Below are 20,528 nucleotides of genomic sequence, written 5' to 3' on the forward strand. Positions count from 1 at the left end.
TCTGGGGATAGAGCTGTGAACAAAGCAGACATGCTTCTCCTGTGGAGCTGAAAATTTTGGTGGAGGAAGACTGATAATACTTGTGTATGTACTGGGTTGTTTTAACATTTCTGAAGTATTTTAAATATACCATCTCTCACATCTTTTATGGCACACATACACACTGTCCAATGTATTTTTTGTGTAAATCTGGACTTGTACTTCAAGCAAACTGCCTGGCTGGCTGAAATGTGGAAACACCTTACCATTTAGTCTTTTAATATGTGTTGAGTGCCACCTATGTGCAAAGTCTGATATTGGGGACTTCGGAGAGATGCAAAAGGATGAGAAGACAAGGTCTTAACTTACAGGGTTCCCAGCCTGATGAAAGAGGCAATCCCTTCCTTTGGGAACTCCCAGGATATAGGAGCTGCCCCCATGGTCTGGGAAAGCAAACTTCAGGACCCACTTTCAAAGGGGAATCCCAAGTACGTGCAAAGTGAATCGAGCCTAGACTGTTTGGAGTTGGGTAAACCGCCCTCCTCATGATGATGGGGACAAACAAGAGAGAGGACGCCACAGGGGCTCCTGCTTGTCCCAACAGCGAGGGGCAGCCCCTCCTGGATTACTGCTATCCTGGCAAGCTTCTGGATGAGATAAGATTTGAGGTGTTGCTGCAAGAACGAAGAACTAAGGGGCAGGATGGGGAGGGCTGGGGCTTTCCAGGTGGAGATGACTCCCGGGGGCACTGGGCAATTGAGCAGTCTTGGTCACAAGCTTCGGAGATCATCCCCAATACAAACCTAACTGAAGATGCAGAGAAAAGGAGGGCCACGGGTGGGAGTCTTGGCCAAGCCCGTGCTGCTGGAGAGTGGCAGAGGAAGAAACAATGGGTAAGAGTTTGGGGGCAAAGACGGGGGTAGTGAGGCCAGCCTGGGCCAGGTTCTTCCCGGAGCACCCAGGTTCCTTGACAGCTGTTAAGGAAGCGATGTGAGAAAGGGTTAAGTGTCCCTCTCCACTGCCCCAAATGCTTCCTGTGTTTGAAATCCTTCAGGTCCCAAAACCCTCTGGCCCCTGGCCAAGCGGGCATTGTCCGGGGAGTGGCTGTGGGCTGTCAGAGCTGCCGCGCAGCCTTTGTTGTGGGGCCACCTCGAGGTTCCCTCTCGCGCCCTGGCTGGGGCTGCCGGGTGCGTGCCGGGAGGGGGGCGGTGCGGGAGGCTCGCTCCCTCTCCCTCTTCCTGGCCCCCCCTCCAGCCCTCCCGATGACCACATGACCAAGTGGGCTCGCGGCCAAGCCGTGAGCTACAAAATGCAGCCCCTGGAGTGAGCGGGGAGCATTCTCGCTGGCAGCCGGGGCCACGGGCAATAGGAACAGCGGCCGAGCAGCCAGCCTCTTGGAAAGAGCTCGCCGGCCCCCCCCCCCCCCACAACCCCGGAGCCTCCCACCGAGGCCAGCTTGGCAGCGCTGCCTCGCCGCAGAGAGGGAGGCTGCAGGAGAGCAGGCGGCGAGCGAGCGCGGCGGCCGGCCAGCCTGCGGGCCCGGGAATCACGCGAGCTCCGCGCCCGCCCGCACGCTCCGCGGCTCTCGCGCCTTCGCTCGCCTCCGGGCACCCGGCCTCCCCGCCCCCTGCCAGGGCCGCGGCGGCCGCAGCCCGAGAGCAGCATGAATCTGCGGCTGTGCGTGCAGGCGCTGCTGCTGCTCTGGCTGTCCCTGACGGCGGTGTGTGGAGGTGAGTGCCCGCCCGCCCGCGCTCCCCTTGCCGCTCTGCCGGCTGCAGCCGACGCACTCCCTTCCCTCCGCCCCCACCCGCGCTCTCTCCGCCTCCCGGGGGCCGGGCGCGAGCCGTGCAGAGCAGCCACGCGCCAGGCCGCCGGCTGAGAGGGTGCCCCGGGCCAGGGGCTGGCCGGCCGCGGGGCCCGCTTCCTCCGGGGGCTCTGCTTGGCCTCGCGCATCACCCGCCCGGTGCCTAGCCGCTCGGGGCCGCAGGCGTGCTCCCCGGGTCCCGCGCCCCACGTGGTGGAGGGCGGGGGGAGGGGACAGGTCCCGTTCCCCGTGGATCAGTGGAGGGACCTGACCTGAGCCAGTGGACTGGGCACCCGCGTTGAAATGTTTCTGGCTCCTGGAGGTTAGGGGCCGCTGGCGGTCTCAGGGCGCGGGCCACTGAGGATGATGTGCCAAGATGCAGACGTGACACTTGTTGCATAGGCAGTAGCGGGAGGCGGAGGCGGCAGCGTGGAGCCCAGCTGTTGCTCCTCTCAGCCTGCCTGTGAGCAGAGGCAGCCTCCCCCAGGCTGAGCCAGGCAGGGCCGGGCCAGGCTGGTCTTCTCCTCCCTTACCCAAGGTCCTGTCTGCTCTGCTGTCCGGCTCCCACAGGAGGCCCACCCCCAGACTCCAATCCACCCTAGGGACTCGGTTCTGGTTCTTTGTTATCCTGGCTCCTGCCTCCCCCCTGCCCCAAGCATGGGCTCGCTTCATCTTAGTCCCCCAGTCTCCAGGCACCAAACCAGGAAACAGTGCCTAACTGACACCTACCGAGGTGCAGCATAGGGAGGGGGAGCCCCATTGCCCCCACCTGCACCACAGCCCCAACCTGGCATATTTGGCACTGGTGCTCCCTTACCCCCGCTCCCCCCAAGCCTGGTCCTCACCCATGCCTCAGCAGCCCCAGTACAGGCTGACTGTCCCCTGTGTGTCAATGTCTCCTGGGGCTGCCAGCTCCCACCTCCAGTTGCCACAGTCCTGTGATCTGGCTGTCATTGCTGCCTGCCTAGCATCAAAGAAGGGGAAGGCCAAGACCAGGTGGACTATTGCCAATACCAGGGCTAGAGTCACAGGGAAGGGGGAGCAGAGGGAAGGAGAGGGCAGGGCAGCAAGTTTCCTAGAGGAAGGGCACAGCACCCTACTTGGTTTCCAGACCCTTTAGAGCAGGAGGATGGCCTGTAGCCCGGAGCCTCGATGGGCTTGGCAGGGCTCCACCTCTCTCTCTTTGTAGGCTACCTCCTCTCTCTGCTCTTGCCTTTTGGCACTGCCCTAGCCCTGGGAGCACTGCCTGGTTGCTGAGGAAGGCACGTTGGTTGGGTCTGGCACCACCTGCCTTGGCTAGCTGTCCAGTGGTCTCCTTCTTTAAGGCCAGAGAGCTGAGTCCCTCCTTGGTAAAAAGGGAGCAGGCTTTTTCCTCAGAAACTTTTGTGAGGCCGGTGGCAGGAAAAGAGGGAAAGTTATGGATGAAGGACACCGCAAAGGCCTGCCCTCTAGGAGCCTACCATCCAGTGCGGTGGGCAAGACAGGACACCCATAGGACACTGCCACTGGCACAGAAGCCAAGGTGGTGCCTTCGGGGTAGAAAGAGTGGGTGCAGGAAGGGCGTCCCTGAGAAAACCGAGGCTTCCCACTCTGCATACTTGGTGCTCCCCCAGAGGCTAGCGGGAGACTCTTGGCCAGCTGACCAATAGAACTGTTTTTGGGTCCAGCTGTTGGGGCAGTACTGGGAAAGGGAGAGCTGGTTCCGAGGGCAGGGAACACTGTGCCTGGCCCAGACCCTGCCACTTGCTGCTTTAATTCACCTTCTTTGTTAGGCCATCTATCTTCACACCCTGATTTGGGGAAATTCGTTGCCTTCACATTTTGTTTAAGCCTAGCCCTGGAAACTTCCAAGGCTCCCACTGCCTTCTGCACCCCATGACGTCTCCTGGAGCTGAGGACGGTGTCACCTCCATGCAGGTGGCCACCAGCCAAGTGTCCAGGTACAGATGTCTTACTCCTGCCTTGTGTCCTGGGTCAGGAACAGGGACCCCAGAACCACCTTGCCCTTGTCCAGACTTGCATGCTCTCCCCTGCCAGAGTCCTTAGTCAAAGTTCCAGGCTTGAAAACGATGCTTCCTACACAACATACTCTGTCCTGACTTGGAATGTCCTCCCACCCCCACCACACACAGCCTCCTGCACCGCCTCCTGATGAGGGATACACGTTGTTCTTCTGAGTCTGAGAGCTGCTGGCCAGGGCCAAGTGTCCCTTGGTCTCTGTCTGAGCACCTTTCTTTCTCTCCTCCTCGCCCTCCCCAGCCCCAGGGGAAAGCCTGCCTCTGTCACAGTGGTAGTGCAAGGATGGCCTGCTGGAGCCCTCCCCATTCCCCAACCCCTAGCACTCTGCGCGCCTGTAACCTGACTCAGGTCTCAACACAGGGCAATGCCAGGGAAGTGGAAGGCCAGGCTGCCAGAGCATGATGTGTCCCAGGGCAGCAAAGTTGGCAAAGGTAGATAGCTCAGGGCACTGGGGTGGAGTGCTGGGCAGACAAAGGAAGGGCACCTCATCCTAGAGATACCTGCAGGACCCCAGAGTAGTGTTGGGGACAGAGCCAGCGGGGTCTCTACCAGAGCACCCATGTGGGCTTTTAAAGCAATCACAAGATAGGATAGGCAGTGAGAGAAAAAAACAGGTGTGTCATCCCTGGTGAGGGTGGCATGTCCCCGAAGTCACCTGTACCTCTTGGTATACTGGCAGGGCTGGATTTCAGGTTGCATGAAAATTGAATTCTGTTCACCCCAGACTGTGGGTCTCGGTGCAGAGATGCTGCAGCTTCATTGCTGATGGCACAACAGAGAGCAGTGGCTCCAGATCCTCTCAGCCTGAGATTCTGTCGGGGATTACCCAACCTCCCTTTAAGTAGCAAATGAGTTGGAGAAGACATTTAAGTGCACTGAGGATGGCCCTCATTTCTAAGGGGGAGTTCTTTTGTACAGCCAGGACCTCAGCAGTGACGAGAATCAGCAGCCTCTACATGTCCCTTTGGGCAGGATAAAACCCAGGTTTCAGGTGTCAGCTTATCTTGGGGTGAGCCAGACTCAGAATCTCAAGTAGGAAACAGGTGGCTGATAGGATCAGGGTGTGGGAGGAACTGCAGACTTCCAGCTACAACGGGGACAGTGAGCCTCCCACCCAAGGGGATGCAACATGCCAGTGGCTTCTGGGAGGCTGCTGCCCAGGGCCTGGCTGAGTGCTGAGTCAGCTCAGGGTAGTTCTCTGCAGACATGGAGTCAGGATGTCTCCCTGGCCAGAGTCTGAGCCACCATCCCTGTTCCCCATCCTGCTTCTTGCCGCCCCCCCCCCCAACCACTTAGGGCCCTTCACCCCTAGCCCTGCCCCCTGGCTGCCACCAGCAGTCACAGATCTGGGTGCTGAGCATTTGGAAATAATATCCTCCCCATCTGGGTACCGTGCCTCTCTTCTCCATGCCTGCAGTACCCCTGGGGCCATAACCTGTGCCACTGCCCCCCACCCCTAGTAGTTGAGGGCATGGATGTGAGAACCAAGACCTCACCTACACTGTCAAGGCCTCTCAGGCCCTCCCCTGTGCCTGGCCACATGCTCAGCACAGTCTTCCTGCCCTGAGTGTTTCTCTGGTACTGACTCCTCATCAGCATCATTCCTGCACCCCTCCCCCTTGGTAGGCAGGGAGAGCCTTAAGGAGACCCCAACACACAGAGAGGCAGCTGAAACAGCTGGGGTCAGGGGCTTAGTGAAGGTCCTTCCCTGCTTTCCCTCTTCCTGGCCCAGCCCTTTTGCAGATGGCACCATGAGGGCAGCTCTGTGACAAAGAGACCTTCTTGCCCCTGTCCATGCGTACTGTCCCAAAGTGCAAATATAAGTTGTGTTTTAATTCTAAGTAGGTAATGGCTTTGGGGAGGAGCTGACACATTATCTCACCCTGAACAGAAGCACAAATGTGTGGCTGGTAAACAGTACTGGGCCTGTGACATTTCTCAGCGAAGGAGGGTGGAGGCCTAGAGGGCATGCGTGCCTGGTGGCTGTGGCTCGTCTGGGCGAGTACAGAGAGCAGCCGCACCAAGCCTGGGCGGGGAGGGCCTGAAGGACAAACCCCGCCTGCTTTTGGCCCCAGAAGAGGATAAACGCCTGGAAATTGTGTGCAAGTGAAGGAGGAGGAGTCATCACAAGAGCCAAGGAGCCAAGGAAGGAACTAGAGCATGGGGACACTTGGAGTCAGGGAGGAGAGAAAGGAGGAGCTGCCAGGGGTATGACTGGGGGGCTAGCAGCCAACAGGTGGTTGTATGGAAACTGTGAGCTAGTGGTGGGGATTCCTGGATGGATGGAAATGGAGCTTGAGGGACAGGCATACAGCTGAAGGCAAATCCGATGGTGTGGTAGGAGAGAGACTGGGATTCATGATCGCTGGCTCAGAAGCTGTATTTCTGCAGGCCAGCCCGGTACTGGGCATTGCACAAGCACCCTGCCAGTCCATCTCTTGCCCAGAACCATCTCATCTCCCCCATCTGCCTGCTCCCAGAGGCCAGGCTTGTCTCTGGAGTGCCAGCTTGCCTCCCTTGGCTGGCCTGCAGCCTCCATGGGAGCTGGCCCACGTGCCTCTTCCCTCATCACACCCAAGAACTCCCAGCATGACTTGGAGTGTATTGTCAGGGCTTGATCTCTAATCAGGAGGCTTCTACTGTAAGCCAGATGTGGACAGATGTAGGGCAGAGCCCCAGAGAGTGGAAGAGAAGCGAGCCAGGATTGAAATGGAAAGAATTTACATCAGACACACAGGGGAGATGTGGTGCGGGTGAGAGGAGATAGTGCGGTGGTGGGAGGCGCCAGCTGGAGCAGCCCACCCCCTCCTGCTACACACAGTTGCTGATTCAGGCAGCCGTTCACTCACGTGTTCACTCATTCATTCATGAGATACTTACTGGCCTGGAACTCTGGTCACAGACTGAATAGAACCCAGCACCAGGCACACAGTCCCAGACCCCTGCTCCTGCCAAGCCCCAGCCATACTCCCAGGAGGCCAGGGGAGCAAGTGAGCCCTGGAGATGCCCAAACACTGATGAGATGTCTGGGGGTGAGGTATGAGATTTCCAGTACTCCAAAACGGGTCCCGGCATATAAAAGGAAGTAGGAGCAGAATGACATGATGTTGCAGATTTGTTTTAAAATACCTCAGCAACGAAAAAGAGAAAAGGGATAATTAGAGACCATGTGGCTCTGGTCGGAATAACTGTTGAATCTGGGTGTTGGGTATGTGTCTGTGGGGGGATTCATTCCATTGAAATGTTTTTGAAGCATGTCAGCGGCAAGGTTGCAATGGAGGGCTTTGGCCCGTGGTGCCCCAGCCAGGTACAGGCATAAGGCCCCAAATTGCACCTCCAATGATGTACAAATAAATAACATGTTTGTACCTGCCAGAAACATGATAGAAGTGTCAAACAGACATAAAGGCAGCTCCATAAACTGCAAGATATGAGTAGCAGATTCTGTTTGCCCCAGGACAGTGTAAAAATTGCAAATTGTTTATTAAGATAGAAGATAAAAACAAACACAAGCTATGGGAAGTACCACTTCATGGAGAGATTGTCCCCCACCTTGGGCCTGCAGTCTGTGGCCCCATGCCCATTTGCCTCAGCCTTCCTTGCTAATACGCTTTCTCCTTCCTGCAGGACCCCTGCTACAGCCTTCTGACGGGAAGGGGATGCAGGAAGGGAATGTCCGCCACCTGGTGCAGCCCAGAGGATCGAGGAATGGACCAGGACCCTTGCAGGGAGGTCGGAGGAAATTCCGCCGCCAGCGGCCACGCCTCTCCCATAAGGGCCCCATGCCTTTCTGAAGCAGGTACTTGAGCCTCTGCTCAGTGGGCAGTGTGGCAGGGGCAGGGGAGGGATAGCCTGGAGGCTGGGTGACTCTGCTGCTGGCCTGACATGTGCATGAAGCAGTCCCAGCACCACATACAACATAGGGGCTTACAGAGCACCTGTCTCATACCTTCATTTCACAGATGAAGAGACCCGAGGCCGAGAGAGGGACTTGACCCTCAGGACCAATCTCCTGGCTCCCCAGGATTTGGGTGCTGGCTCCCCTCCACTGTGATGACTGGGGTTGCGCCAGCTGGCCCAGTCAGAGAGCTATAGAAGTCCTGCGGGGGAGGGCTTGATGAGTTGGGGAGGGGTGCCCCAGATTATGCCAATGGGTATGCAGTATAGATCCTCACCAGAGAGGAGGAGGGAAACAGAGAGCCTTGGCGGGTAGCCCACAGAGGACAGGAAGACAGTTGCCCAGAGCTGGGGGAAGGACAGAAAAATCAAAAGCGGCAGCAGAGATTAGAGCCTAAGCCTGTCCCAGGCCTGGCCTGCAGCTGGGATCCCACAGGACTGGACAGCATGGCGCCAACTGAGGGGCCTTGGCCTTTGGGTTCAGGGTTGTGGGGAGTGGGGCATGAAGTCTGTCTCCTTTCTTTTCCGGGTGGTTCCTTTGGACTTGTCAGTGACTTTTCTCTGGTCGTTTTTGTCTCTTTAGGACTGAAGGGGCCTCCAAGTGCCCCTGCGGCCCCCTCTACTCCATAGATTGGTCTGCTGCTCTGGAGCCCTCGCATTCATGTGCCTCTCATCTTGCACCTGTCCTACCTGCTGATGGTCCCGGCTCTTCTCACCCACCAACTTCCCTCAATGGCATGGTCTTGTCCCTGGTTTGGATGAGTCCCTTTGTCTTCCAAGGATCCATTCAGCCCCTTTTCCTGGCCTTTCCCCACCCTTCCCAGACTGCCTATGGAGACCCAGCACTAGGAGGCCATCCTTCTTCTCCCTGGCCCTGCACCTGCTCTAGTCCCCACCTTGCTCTTCCAGGACTAAGCCCTTCCTTTCTCAGGAATGCCCTGGGGACTGGGGGGCAAACATTCCCTTCTCCAATGGGCTCCAGCAGGTCCCAGGTTTTTGTGTCAGCTGGCCTCTTCCCCTGGCCTCCAGAGCAGGATTGAGCAATGGGTAATGAGAGGCTAGTTAGAGGGGCTGGGGCGGGGCATCAGTGTGCAGACAGCGTGCCTTGGGGACACTGAGACAGGGACTTGCTCTGCAGCAAAGGGAGGCATGAAGCACTGGACAAAGGGACGAATGGCAGCTGGGGCTTCTTCCCCTCCCATGTTTGACCGGATAAGGAAGAGGCAAAAGAGAGCCGCCCTGGAATACCTTGTCATCCTCTCACCTTTCTGTGTCTCTTAGCACTTCCCCCACCAACTCACTCCCCCAACTCCCACCTTCACCAGCTAGTTCAAGTTCCAGCTCAGGAGGGGAGGGTGTTGGGCCAGCGATGACTTTATACCTTCCCAGGAGCAAAAGCCAAGCAGGAGGAGGGTTTTTGCCAAGAATCACAGAATATCAGAGCCAAAAGGAACCTTGGAGATCACTTAGCTCTGCCTCCTGCAAACTCCTGCAGAAACAGAGGCCTGGAGAGGAGCAGTGACCTGCTTGGGGTCGCTGCAGAGCCAGAATGAGGACTGAGGTCTCCCAACTCCCACTTGATGATGTCTTCTTCCCTCCTGATAATGTCTTTTTAAACCACAGTAAGTGCCTTTTCCCAGGGTTGGGGCTGGGGGTGGCAGGGAAGGGAGAGGCGCGGCAGCTGTGAACTCTCCTGTGGTCCTGTGGGGATGGAGCTGCTCACCCTCCCTGGCCTGCACCCTCTAGTCTCTTCCCCAGCCTGAGCTGAGGAGTCCCACGACTGGCCAGCAGCCCCCATTCCTGCAGTGCTCCCAGACCCTGGGCATTTCCACATGGGCAGCTCGGGCTCTGAGATGACTAACTGGTGACCCAGCCCAGCACTGGGTCTCAGGGGCCAGTAGGTGGCCTTAAGTAACTGGACTCAATACTTTCCCTTCATGTTGACTGGACCTTCTTTCCCAGTGGCCTTTCCTTGGGGGAGTGGGGAAGGAAAGAAAGGATGGATGGAGACAGGGAAGAGAGAGGAGAGAGGAAAGATGGGAAGAAGGGAGGAAGGAGACATGGGAGGGGTTGAGTTCTGAGCAGGCTTCCTTCACAGAGGACTCCCAAGAGGAAGACAAGGGGAGAGAAGAGCTGGATGGCCACCTGTGTATGTGTGGGGGCAGGGAGAGTCAGGTCTCTGGGTCCCACAGCGCCCCAGATGTTGCCTCCCTGTCTCTCCCCCTTACCTCCTGCTGCTATTGCTTATACTACTGCTGCTTTAACACCTGCCCTGGGCACCAGTCTGGGCGCCACAACCCTCAGGCTCAGAGTGGGGGGCTGGCCCATGTCCAGAAAGCCCATTCTGCCACTGATGCCCCCACCAGGGCCTGGGCCTTCCTCTCCCTCCTCCTCTCTGCATCTCCTGCCTCATCAGCTGCCCAGCCCCATGGGGAAGGGGGAAACGGGGGATGGGGGACAGAAGAGGGCAGTGGGCTAAAGGGCTGTATTATTTAAAGTGGTTGTGTATGATTCTTATACTAATTTATACAAAGATATTAAGGCTCTTTTCATTAAATTGTCCCCTTCCCATAATTGTGTTCACTGTATTTGTAAAGATTGTTCTGTGTAAATATGTCTTTATAATAAAGAGTTAAAAGCTGACAATTCACCCTTACTCTTGGAGGTCATGTTCAGGAGAGGCATTGCCCCCCCTGAGGTCCATGGTTGTCCCCATGCCCACCTATTGCACATGCAGGGAGATGCGTGTCTGCATCCCAAATGGGTTCCAGGTCAAACGGCCCCAAACCAATTTGCCACAAACTCACAAAACAAATCTCTAATGCTTGATGACTGGGTCACATAAAATTCAGTCCATTTTTCAGTGTTTTGGCATCTGGGTGTCCTAATTTTTTGGCAGTGTCATTTATAGGATCTTAAAGAAGCAATTTATTTAAGAACATTCTGGTTAAACGTGGATTTCTACCAAAAGTTGTTTTGTATCCTTGGTGGGTGTCTTCTAATTTTATCTACTTTTGAACACTTCCGGGACTTTTTAGCCAGTTTGCCTTTCTTGAAAAATGTTATGTTTCCTGCAATAAATACATTTGGTAATTACTTCATATGTATCATTTTATGTTTCACAAAATAGAGTTGCTTGATGAATGAGATAGCCGGAAAAATAAAATGCAAGTTCAACACAGTTCTGCCCCATCTGTCTCATTTCTTCATGCTAGTTGTCAAAATGCCAGTATCCTGCAGGACAGAAAGGAGCCTTGGGTACATGCTAATTTGGTGCATTAGGTGCATACAGGCATACACAATGCAGAGTAAAACCTGGCGAGAGGGAGACAGGATGATCCAAAAGGTGCATTTGATAAATCTGGTGGGAAATTCCACAGAATTGACAAGTATTTAGTGCTAGAAGTATACATTGTTAGGGAAGGGCCTTCAAATAAACTTGCTAAAAAGCCACAAAACTCCTCAATAGGAGATAAAATAGAAAAAGCTACCCACAAGCATACAAAGCAATCTCAACATCGACAAAATGCTACAGATTGTGACATAGTGATTTAAAAATATGACATTATGTTGGAAGTGCTTTTTAGGAAAATTGGTACGAAATGCCTTCTTTCAAAATTACTACTTTGGCTTTTAGGCAAAGTGGTCGTCAGAGTAACGGGTTTTAAGCAAGGAGTTTTGTGGGGGCTGGCTTTATTCTGATTGGTCTGCTATCTCCCTAGTCACCCCCAAAGCTCTAATTTCACATGAAGCCAAGGTGGCAGGGCAGGACAACTTAATACTGAACCGTAAGTGTGTGGCCTTTTAACAGTTTACAGAGCTCTCCAAAAAAAATATTGACTCATTTTATCGTCTTAACTGGGTGACACATACCATGATCCCTACTTTCCAAATGAGAAAACAGGCTCAGAGAGGTGAAGTGACTTGCTTAAAGACTCTTCGCCAGTAAGTGAATCCAGGATCTGGGCTTGGAATTCTGAAATGCAAACTCTTTCTATGGTACTATAGCTGACTCCCTAATTAGAGAGAGGACTTAAGTACAAAGTGTGTTTGGTATTCTCAGTAAGTGCAATAGAAATAGATGGCATGGTGTCGACTGGTGGGATCAGAGAAAGGCTAATGGAGGCTGGGGAGCTAGGGAGCAGAGAACCTGAAAAACAACAGTGCTTCAAATCCATCCGGAAGTTAGCCTCTGAAATGACAGAAATTAGGAAGACAAATGACACAGACCACTAACACTGCCTCCAGAAGGCCCAGTTGCATTTGGTTCAATTGGTGGGAGGACAGTGGACAGTGGAGGTGGGGACAGGGAGAGGGAGCAGCCTCCAGGTCCTCTGTGCATATGTAGTCAACTGGGTGCTAGTGGGTGGCTGCAAGCCTGACATTTTTAGGGCAGGGGATGAAGGGAAGCAAAGCTGGCGACCTTTTAGGAAGATACTTAGACATCAAACCAGAAGAAGGCAGGACATACAGGTTGCCACTCTTTGGCAATATAGTGGCTTGACCAAATAAATACAACAGAATCAGAGTAGGGGGTTGCTTTTGAAAATGCAGAGGAAACAAAGAGAGAGGGGTTCACTGAACTGTGTCTGGACCATAAGTCCTGGATGGAGAGGTTGAAGACTGGGGAGCTAGGGAGCAGAGAACCTGAAAAACAACAGTGCTTCAAATCCATCCGGAAGTTAGACAGCCCCTCAAAAGACAGAAATTGGGGAGATAAATGACACAGACCATACATGGACTTCTGGGTCCCCACGTGTGGTGTAAAGGGAGCCACAGCCACTTTGAAGCTTAACATTTCAGACTCTCCCACAAGCCCTGGCTGACCTGGTACGGCAATCAGAGCTGGGCTCCTCTACCACCAAGGGAACCATGGGGCCTGGCCTGAGCTGCTGTCCTGAGGTACTTATATAATTCTGTTTTTTAGGCCTAAAGAGTATTCAACTGAAATTTCTCAATCCAAACTTTCTTTCTGACCAGAGTGAGACTGTGCCAGCTAAACGCCAAAGGGAATGGCAGAGAAGCCTTAGTGCTGTCTGCTCCCATCCCTACAAGGGGCTGCAGACTCAGTCAGCATTTCTCGCAAATGCACCAAAGGAAAGGCCTCTCCAGGGCTCCTTCCAAAAGTCAGTGTCCCCTGGCACTGGCCACTGCTAACAGAGAGCCTGGCAAGGAACTTCTCTGACTGCTCCCTGGACTTCAAATCGGGGGTCAGCAAATTTCTTCTGTAAAGGGCCAGATAGTATTTTTGACTTTAAGGGCCATTTGGTTTCTGTCCTAACTAATCCAGTCAGCCTTTGCCATTCAAAAGCAGCTGTAGACCAAATGTAAATGAATGGTGTGGCTGTGTTCCAAGGATACTATAAACACAGGTGTGGGCCACAGTTTGCCGAACTGAACATTGCTTCAAATGAAGCATCAGCAAGCCCTTCAACTCAGCCCTTGAATCCTTGTCTGGGGCCTGAGAGAAAGATATATTCTGCAGCAAGTTCTAGAATTAAGGGAATTTGATAAACTGGTTATGAGCTGGCCTCTGTGCCATGGTATCTGATAATAATCATACCAACAAAGGGCTTTCAGTGGAAAGGGAGATCTGGAGTCAGATCAGGGTTCAAATCCCAGCACCACTGTTAACTTATCTGACAGACCTTAATGCCAGCATCTTGATCTCAGCGAGCCTTGTCTCCATGTCAGGGTCCAGGACTTCCTTCTGGACTGGGCTAGGCATCCAGTCCCATTTTCTAGCTGAGGAAATGGAGGCACAGAGAGGCTAAATTTGTCTGAGGATCTTTCATGGTTTGTGAAAACAAAGAGAGAACCAAGGTGCCCTTGCTTTAAAGGAAGGCGAAGGCACTGTTGGACTGCCAAGCATGTGCTCAAGGGTTGCAGTCACCCCGCAGGCTGTGGCTGTGGGGAGGCCTCTGTGTGCCAAGGGAGGTCTGCTCAGGAGGAAACCCGTCTTTCCATACAGGCAGTCTCCAGCTCCTTCCCCAGCAGGTGTGGTGCTAGGGGCCAGTGACCGTGGTATAGTTAGGAGGTCTCCTCTCCGTCTCTATGCTCCCAAACTTTCTCACAGCCTACAGTTCCCTTGCCTCCTTCAGACAACTCCCAAGTCCTCACGTTTGAGGGGTATGGAAAGGTAAGGGGAGTTAAATGAACCAGGGAGGGGAGAGATCCCACAGGGATGGAGAGTGAGTGGAGGAGGGGTCCCAGGAGGGAGGGCTCACCATTCAGCCCCTTCTACCATCATTCTCTTAGAGATCTCAGACTGGCCTGCCCAGGAGTTGCAATCTGATCCTCCCCCCCAGCCCCCAGGGCAACTCCGGCCTACCTCCTGCTCTGCTCCACCCCACTCCCAAACTGCCTGTCAGGTTTCAGGCCCCCTGCCTTGTGCAAGTTTCAATGGTAGCTCCACCTCCCCTCAAACTATGCTACCATTTTCAGAACCCAAGCATAAGAAAAGCCCCTTTTCCCGCCCCTACCCAAAGAGCCATTCAAAATAATCAATCCCCTGGACAAGCAGCTCAAGAATGCCTACTCTGAGTAGGACACCATGTGAGTGACAGTGGACGAGGGACAGCGAAGTCTTGCTCCTCTCCTAGCCTCTGGGAGGCTCAAAGGAAAGGTGTGTGGGGAGCGTGTGACAGCAGCACCCTCTTTATTCCCTGGTGCTGCCCTGGTCCCAGGGGGAGTTACAAGGGAGTGAGCTTCATACACACCTTCCAGGAAGCAGAAGCTGCGAAAGCCTCAGCCTAAGTCCCCCAAATCCCTTCTCCCAGTGCTCCTGCAGTCTCCCCAGACTTCCCTTCCCTGGCTCTCTGCCTCTCCCAATCCCCCCAGTCCTTCAAATGCCAGCCAAGGCCCCGCCCCCACAAAGCCTTACAGGTTGCTCTTCTGGCCCTAAAGGTCACCAACAAGTGATGCCAGGGATGCCAACCCAGGCTTTTCTCCCAGTGAAGCCCATGTGCTTGTCAGCCATACACTCTCTTGCCAGACTGTGCATGGCTGTAACCACAATGGAGGTGACAGTGTCCACGGTGATGACCAGGGAATATTTATAGCACCTTCTAGCATGGGATCTAGAGCCTTCAAAATCCTGGCTTCTCCAAGTACTAAGCCTGCATCACTCACTTCATCCTTCTGGGCCTCAGCATTTTTGTTTTTAAAATGAGAATAATAATCCTTAGCTTCCTCACAGGCCTGGAGTGAGGCTCAAGTGAAGTTTCTGAAGTTAAAATGTTGGTACTACTAAAGAGTGTGGGGCCTTGTGTGGGACCCGGAGAAGAATGCCTGCTCTCCCAGAGGGGGCCTGGTTTGCAGGTGGAAGTACTTTGTCACTGGCAACAGGCGACAGAAACTCATCCCTTTATCAGTAAATGTTTATTGAGTGCCTACTATGCTCCATATTCCTCACAAGCTGGTGAGGGGGATCCATGCTATTAAGAAATCACAAGGGAATGTCTGCCCACGACTGTGGTAAGGGCGCTGGGGAAAAGCACAGGACTCCCAGCAGTTTACAGTGAGCATCTGATGTTGTTGGGCAGGAAAGTCAGAGAGGCTTCCTTGAAGAGAAGTGTGAGGAATCCAAGACCTCAGGGTCAGTGGAGGTTAAGCAGGAAGTCCCGGCTTAGGGAACACACAGCTTGAGTCCAAGCACCAAGGAGGAAGCACACATGATTTATTCTCAAACCCATTTCACAGACAGGCAGTGGACCCCAGAAGGGGTTGTGACTTGCAGAATGAGAGATTCCCTCCATTCCTGTGTGCTGACTGAGTCTCTTCCTGGCTCAGCTGGGCAGAGGTAGAGCAGGGGCCTGCTATGGTACTTGGGACCGCCTCTCTTAGCCACTGGCCCAACACTCTATCAGTTTCAACAGCTGGGCCAGAGGCGCTGAGGCTTCACCCACAGGAGCTGGTGGCTGGGTGTGCGTAGGCCAGCTTGCAGACTGCTGGCCAGACCCTTTGAAAGCTTCTTAGATATGCCACTTTCCTTGAGATGAGCCTGGCCCCTCCAGATCCTTTAGTCTTCAGGGAAATTCAGTATGGTGTGAGTGGCTTCCCCCTGCTGGCTTGTCCCAGGAACTGCAGAAACTTCTAACTGCCAGGCTTTGGCCTGGGCCATTGAAGGGAGGAAGCTCCTGAGGTCACCTCATGTGTCCTGTTCAGCAGGTATGAGGAAGAGTAAAGACCAAGGTGTGTGTGGAGGAGCGACCGATTAGGTAGTCAAAGCAGACTCTTAGTTGCTTCTGCTGTAGGATTCTGAGTGTGTGAATGATTCATGGGTATGAGTGTATGTCCCATTACTTGGGAGGGTGTGAGGGTGTATCTGCAGGTCATGGGTGCAGCTGGGCTCAGTGTGTGTGAACACTGATTGGGCAGGTATGTGTATCTGCTCCAAGATGTGCACTGTTATAGTCTGTGCATGCTAATTGTGCTTGTGCATGGTATGTCGATAGGGGACAGAAGTGGCCACCCAAGGGTACAGGGGTAAAGTTCTCCAGCTTGTGGCTGCAAAGAGCAGGAACTGGCCCTCTAGTACAGGCCAGGCCTGTTTGCCTCCATGCTGGATGGTACTAGGCTGTCCGACTTTTGGGCTGTTCCAAGGAACATGTCCTTGTGTCTCCCAGAGATACCCCTAGCAGCCACCCCACCCCACCCCCACCAACACGGTCACAGCTATTGGGGGAAATCTCATAGCCTCTGGAGGCAATAAGCAAATCTGATTTCTGCATGTGCTCATGGGAGAGGCCTAAAGGAGCAGGCCCACCCCTGCTAAGGCCCATTAAGGCTGCTGTTTCCCTCTGTGTGCTGGTGGTGGCTTCTTGGATATTTCCGGCCAGTAAACATTCTGAGCAGTCAAGGATGATCATGCCATGCTGGTTATTGAAGATTTTTAATGTCACTCTCTCCACTTCCCACATTCCCAGGTAACATATACATATACTAACCTGAAGCTTCAAAAGACCTTAACTTCTGGTATTACTCTTTCTTGCAAGCCTAACAGAAAGTTGTTTTTTTAGCAGCCCTTCTTCATTGCCCCTCCAAATGTCATGAAAGCACTAGTCCACCTCACTAGTCTCAGCAAGCAAAATCCCTTGGTGAGGCCAGCAGCCATCAGTTAAATACTGGAGCCATTAGGTTGGGAATAAAAGTGTCAGATCAGATTCAAATGATTCCCTTGGACTTTGCCCAAAGGCCCAGCCAGCTTTCTGAGTGAGCTCAGAGGGAAGGGAGCTCTGGGGGATTTAAGTTGAGGTTCAAGTAAGGCTTAGCCTTACTAGCAGGCCTAGCCTTGTGCTTTGCCCATGGGTGAGGCGTGCCAACCACACCCGCAGCATTTCTAGGAAACACCCTCTTCTGTTCCCTGCACTTTGGCCTCAGCTCCTCCTTGGAGAAATGCAAACAGTGAGGTGCTGCTTTGCACAGGTTATTACCTGGCAGGGCTTCTCCTCTGCCCACCTCATGACTTGTCCCTTCCAACTGCCATCCTCCCTATATGCCCCAAGGACAGTGAGGTGGTATGATAGAGGGTAAGCTTCCATCCCAGTTCTGCCACTTGGTGGCTGTGTCACTCTCCCCCTCTGAGCTTCACCTCCCTTATCTAGTACATGGGGATGATAATTGTACCTCTTGAATTGTCTTGAGGCTCAATTAAGAGACTGAATTGAAAGCACTTTGAAAGGGAAACCATTGCTGGAAGCATGCAAGGGGTGAATGCAAAGCTCTAAGGTGCTCCCCTCAGCCACTTACCCAGCAGGGTAGTCAGTTTCACCCCTGCCAAAATCCTTTTTTTATCCCCAGGGTGTTCAGGAAGATCTGTAAACAACAGTCACACAGAATCCCAGGGCTGGCAGGGGCCTTCATTCAGCCATGATTAGATAATACAAGCTAATGTTTATTGAACACTTATTATATGCTAGGTACTGTTCTATGTACTTTACAAATATAATACTCATTTAACTGCCATAACAACCCCATGAGGTAGAATCTCTTATCATCCCCATTTTATAGATGAGAAAACCAAGGCTCAGTAAATTTCAGTGAATTGCCCAAAGTCATGTAGCTAGTCAATTGGGCCAGGATTTGATGCTTATCAGTCTGGCTCTAGAACCTGTTAATCATTGTGTTCTATGGTCTCTATACAATCCTCATGAGCAGTTTTGCCTCTGCTTGCATACCTCCAGTGACAGAGAATTCATTACTTCTCAAGGTGGCCTACTCTGACTTCACACAGCTGTGACTGCTAGAATCTTCTTTCATGCGTGGCAGAGCCTTTGGTGATTCAGACCACACAAAGATCTCAATTCCCTAAAGGCTCAAGCAGGGGGTAGGCTAAAAACAGGAGAATATAGAAAGCAAACATTCTCCCTATACCTGCCCTCCCCCCAGGCCCTATGAATCCATTTCCTTTGGCATGCCAACACCTTCTCCTCAAATGGAGATCGAAGCAGGATTTTTCCCTGACTAGTTCTCTTTCAATTGAGGAGAGAGTGAGTGAGCAGGCATTCCTATAGTTGAGAGTCCAGGACATACGCAGCACTCATTGTATTGATAGGTGGTCAATAAATGCTGAATGAATGAATGAATGAGTGAATGGACAAGTGAATGAAGGACAGACTCACAGCCTCCTTTCCTGGCAGCATCAGTCTCCTGGAAGAGTTCATTTTGTATCATGCTTTGAGATCCTTAAAAGCAGAATTTCCATGGTAACAAGGCATAGCTCTACAACTGTACAGGGCCAAATTTTTCCTGTCACACTGACTCTAAGCTCACTCCAGAAAAGATCCTAAACTACCTCCAGTGTCCCCAGAGCAGGTCACTGCTAATTAGGAGGCCTGGGGAGTAGGCACTGCCAAGGGTGGATCCCCCAGCGCACATCTCCTTGGGGAAAGTTCCCGGCTGAGACCGCCCTTGCTGGAGTTTCCATGGCAACAACACTAGGCTAATGGGTTGCCAGGGTGATGGTGTGCTACTGCTAAGATTGCGAGGACTGGACCACACAGGGCCACCGAATTGAAAAGATGCTAATAACACCTTTCTGAGTCTCCATGGCAACAACACTCAAGCACCGGGTAGGCTTTGTCCCAAATGCAGATTAGACCCCTACCCTTTGCACTCACCAAGAAGGCCTTGGGAGGCAGACCACTGGCCCAGTGTCCTGCTGGCCCCTCCCAAAGGGAAGAGCTGGCCAGGGCTGGTCCCCCTCCAAGAGGCCCCCTCTGCCCCAGGACTCCTCACTGTGCTGCTCCTGGCGCTGTTTGGCTGAAGCAGCCTGGGTTTAGGCCATTGGGACTGTCAGGTAGAAGGGCTGGAGCAGGAAGAGGGCTCAGGCTGGTGAGCATAGGAGAAAAATGGATGTTTGGGGCACCTTTGGGTTCAGCAGCATCTCTTGGTGTGGGTGCTCCCAGGCCATGGGGCTCATGTGCTCTGGGGCTGAGGAAGCAGCCAAGGTGCCATCTCCCCATAGCAAAGCCAGGAGCATGGGGCCAGAGTTTTCCAAATACTTTTAAAGCTGTGACACATATGAATTCCATCAAAGCAAGATTGGGGTTGCCCAGAGCCTTACCTGTCCAGTTGTATCCCTCTTCCCACTGCAGTGTCCCCTGAGCCACCTAGCCTTTTGTGGAGCACAATCTGAAAAACCTCTGGCCTAGGCCAGTCCCTCATAGAGCAGATAGAGAGGCAAACTGGGGACCAGAGAGGGCAGGTGACTTGCCCAAGGCCCCACAGCCAGTCATGAATATAGCCAGTACTAAAACTCAAGATGCTTATGTCGGTAGCGCCACTCCCAATAAACCTGGAAGTTATGAACCTCTGGGTGAGCTCTAACTGGGGCTCTTGGAATTCCCAGGACCACTGGGGCTTCTGTCTTCCTACCTTTCATGGAGGTTATAATAAAGATCTGGAAAGGAGAGAAAGTTTCATCGTAGAGGCAGGCAAAAATGTTTAGAATGCACCCTCCAGATTGATATTTTTGAGCACCTACTATATGCTACACATTTTACTAGAACATGCTTTCTGTGCTAGATGTCATCTTATTTCTTCTTTATAACAAGTCATTTAGACAGGCATAATTATCTTCATTTAGCAGATGAGAAAAATGGAAGCTTTGGGGGTTAACCAAAGCTTGGGTCTAGTAAACATTGAGCATCTATGCAGTGGGGATGCCTCTGTACTAGCTCCAGCAGGGGATTCTGGGAGAGATGCTGACCTATCTGGTGACATTGAGTTGAGGTAAGTGGATGCATTTGTAGCATTAGAGATCCCTTACCACCTGCCCCTCACACCCCACTAATATCCACATCTAAGTGCCCCACCAGGGATGGCTGGAGGGCATATCCACTCCCAAAGGCCAAGCTGGGCGTGTGTTGTTTCTTCACAACCAATACAGCTGCTGGCCAGAACAGGCAGAACATCTTGTGAGTTGGGATTGGGGGTAGGGGTGATTCCCAGTTGCCATGGCAACTAAGGGGAAGGTGTCAGGAACACCACATCCATCACATGGAGGATGGGGGAGCTGCAGCAGAGTCACCTCTCCAGGTGGCAGGCCTGGGGGCTGTGGCCCTCCTTTGGCTGCCCCCAGGAACTGTCCAAGTTGTGGACCGTGGCCAGAGGCTTTCCTGGACTTCACTGGGGCTCAAGGAGCACTGCTCTCTCAGGTTGCACCTGTCTGCCTAGACATCCTTCCCCTTCTTGGACTCCAATTCCTGTAGGACCACTTTCCACCCAAGCCTGCCTGTCTCACACCTCTCCTCCACGGTGCACCCCCTTTCCTTGGAGCTTGTTTGCATTCACTGCCTTTTGCTGCAGTGGGAGCACATTTGACCCG

The 20,528-nt window shown here is 53.2% G+C and overlaps 1 protein-coding gene across 1 annotated transcript; it reads left to right on the forward strand.

The window, feature by feature from the left end:
- The first annotated feature begins 1,309 nt into the window (after positions 1-1,309).
- APLN (apelin) lies at positions 1,310-10,880 on the forward strand. The gene is made up of 3 exons (XM_017641063.3): positions 1,310-1,709; positions 7,430-7,601; positions 8,283-10,880. Exons 1-2 carry the CDS (start codon positions 1,643-1,645, stop codon positions 7,594-7,596), a joined length of 234 nt encoding a protein of 77 aa, XP_017496552.2. The 5' UTR covers positions 1,310-1,642; the 3' UTR covers positions 7,597-7,601; positions 8,283-10,880.
- Positions 10,881-20,528: the final 9,648 nt, after the last annotated feature.

The sequence above is a fragment of the Manis javanica genome, chromosome X, assembly GCF_040802235.1.
Source record: "Manis javanica isolate MJ-LG chromosome X, MJ_LKY, whole genome shotgun sequence".
NCBI lineage: Eukaryota > Metazoa > Chordata > Mammalia > Pholidota > Manidae > Manis > Manis javanica.

Excerpts from the sequence above, each read along its gene's own strand:
- APLN (XM_017641063.3), top strand. The coding sequence starts at position 1,643 with ATGAATCTGCGGCTGTGCGTGCAGGCGCTGCTGCTGCTCTGGCTGTCC. Across the intron at positions 1,710-7,429 it reads CCTGACGGCGGTGTGTGGAG|GACCCCTGCTACAGCCTTCT; the intron begins GTGAGTGCCCGC and ends TCCTTCCTGCAG.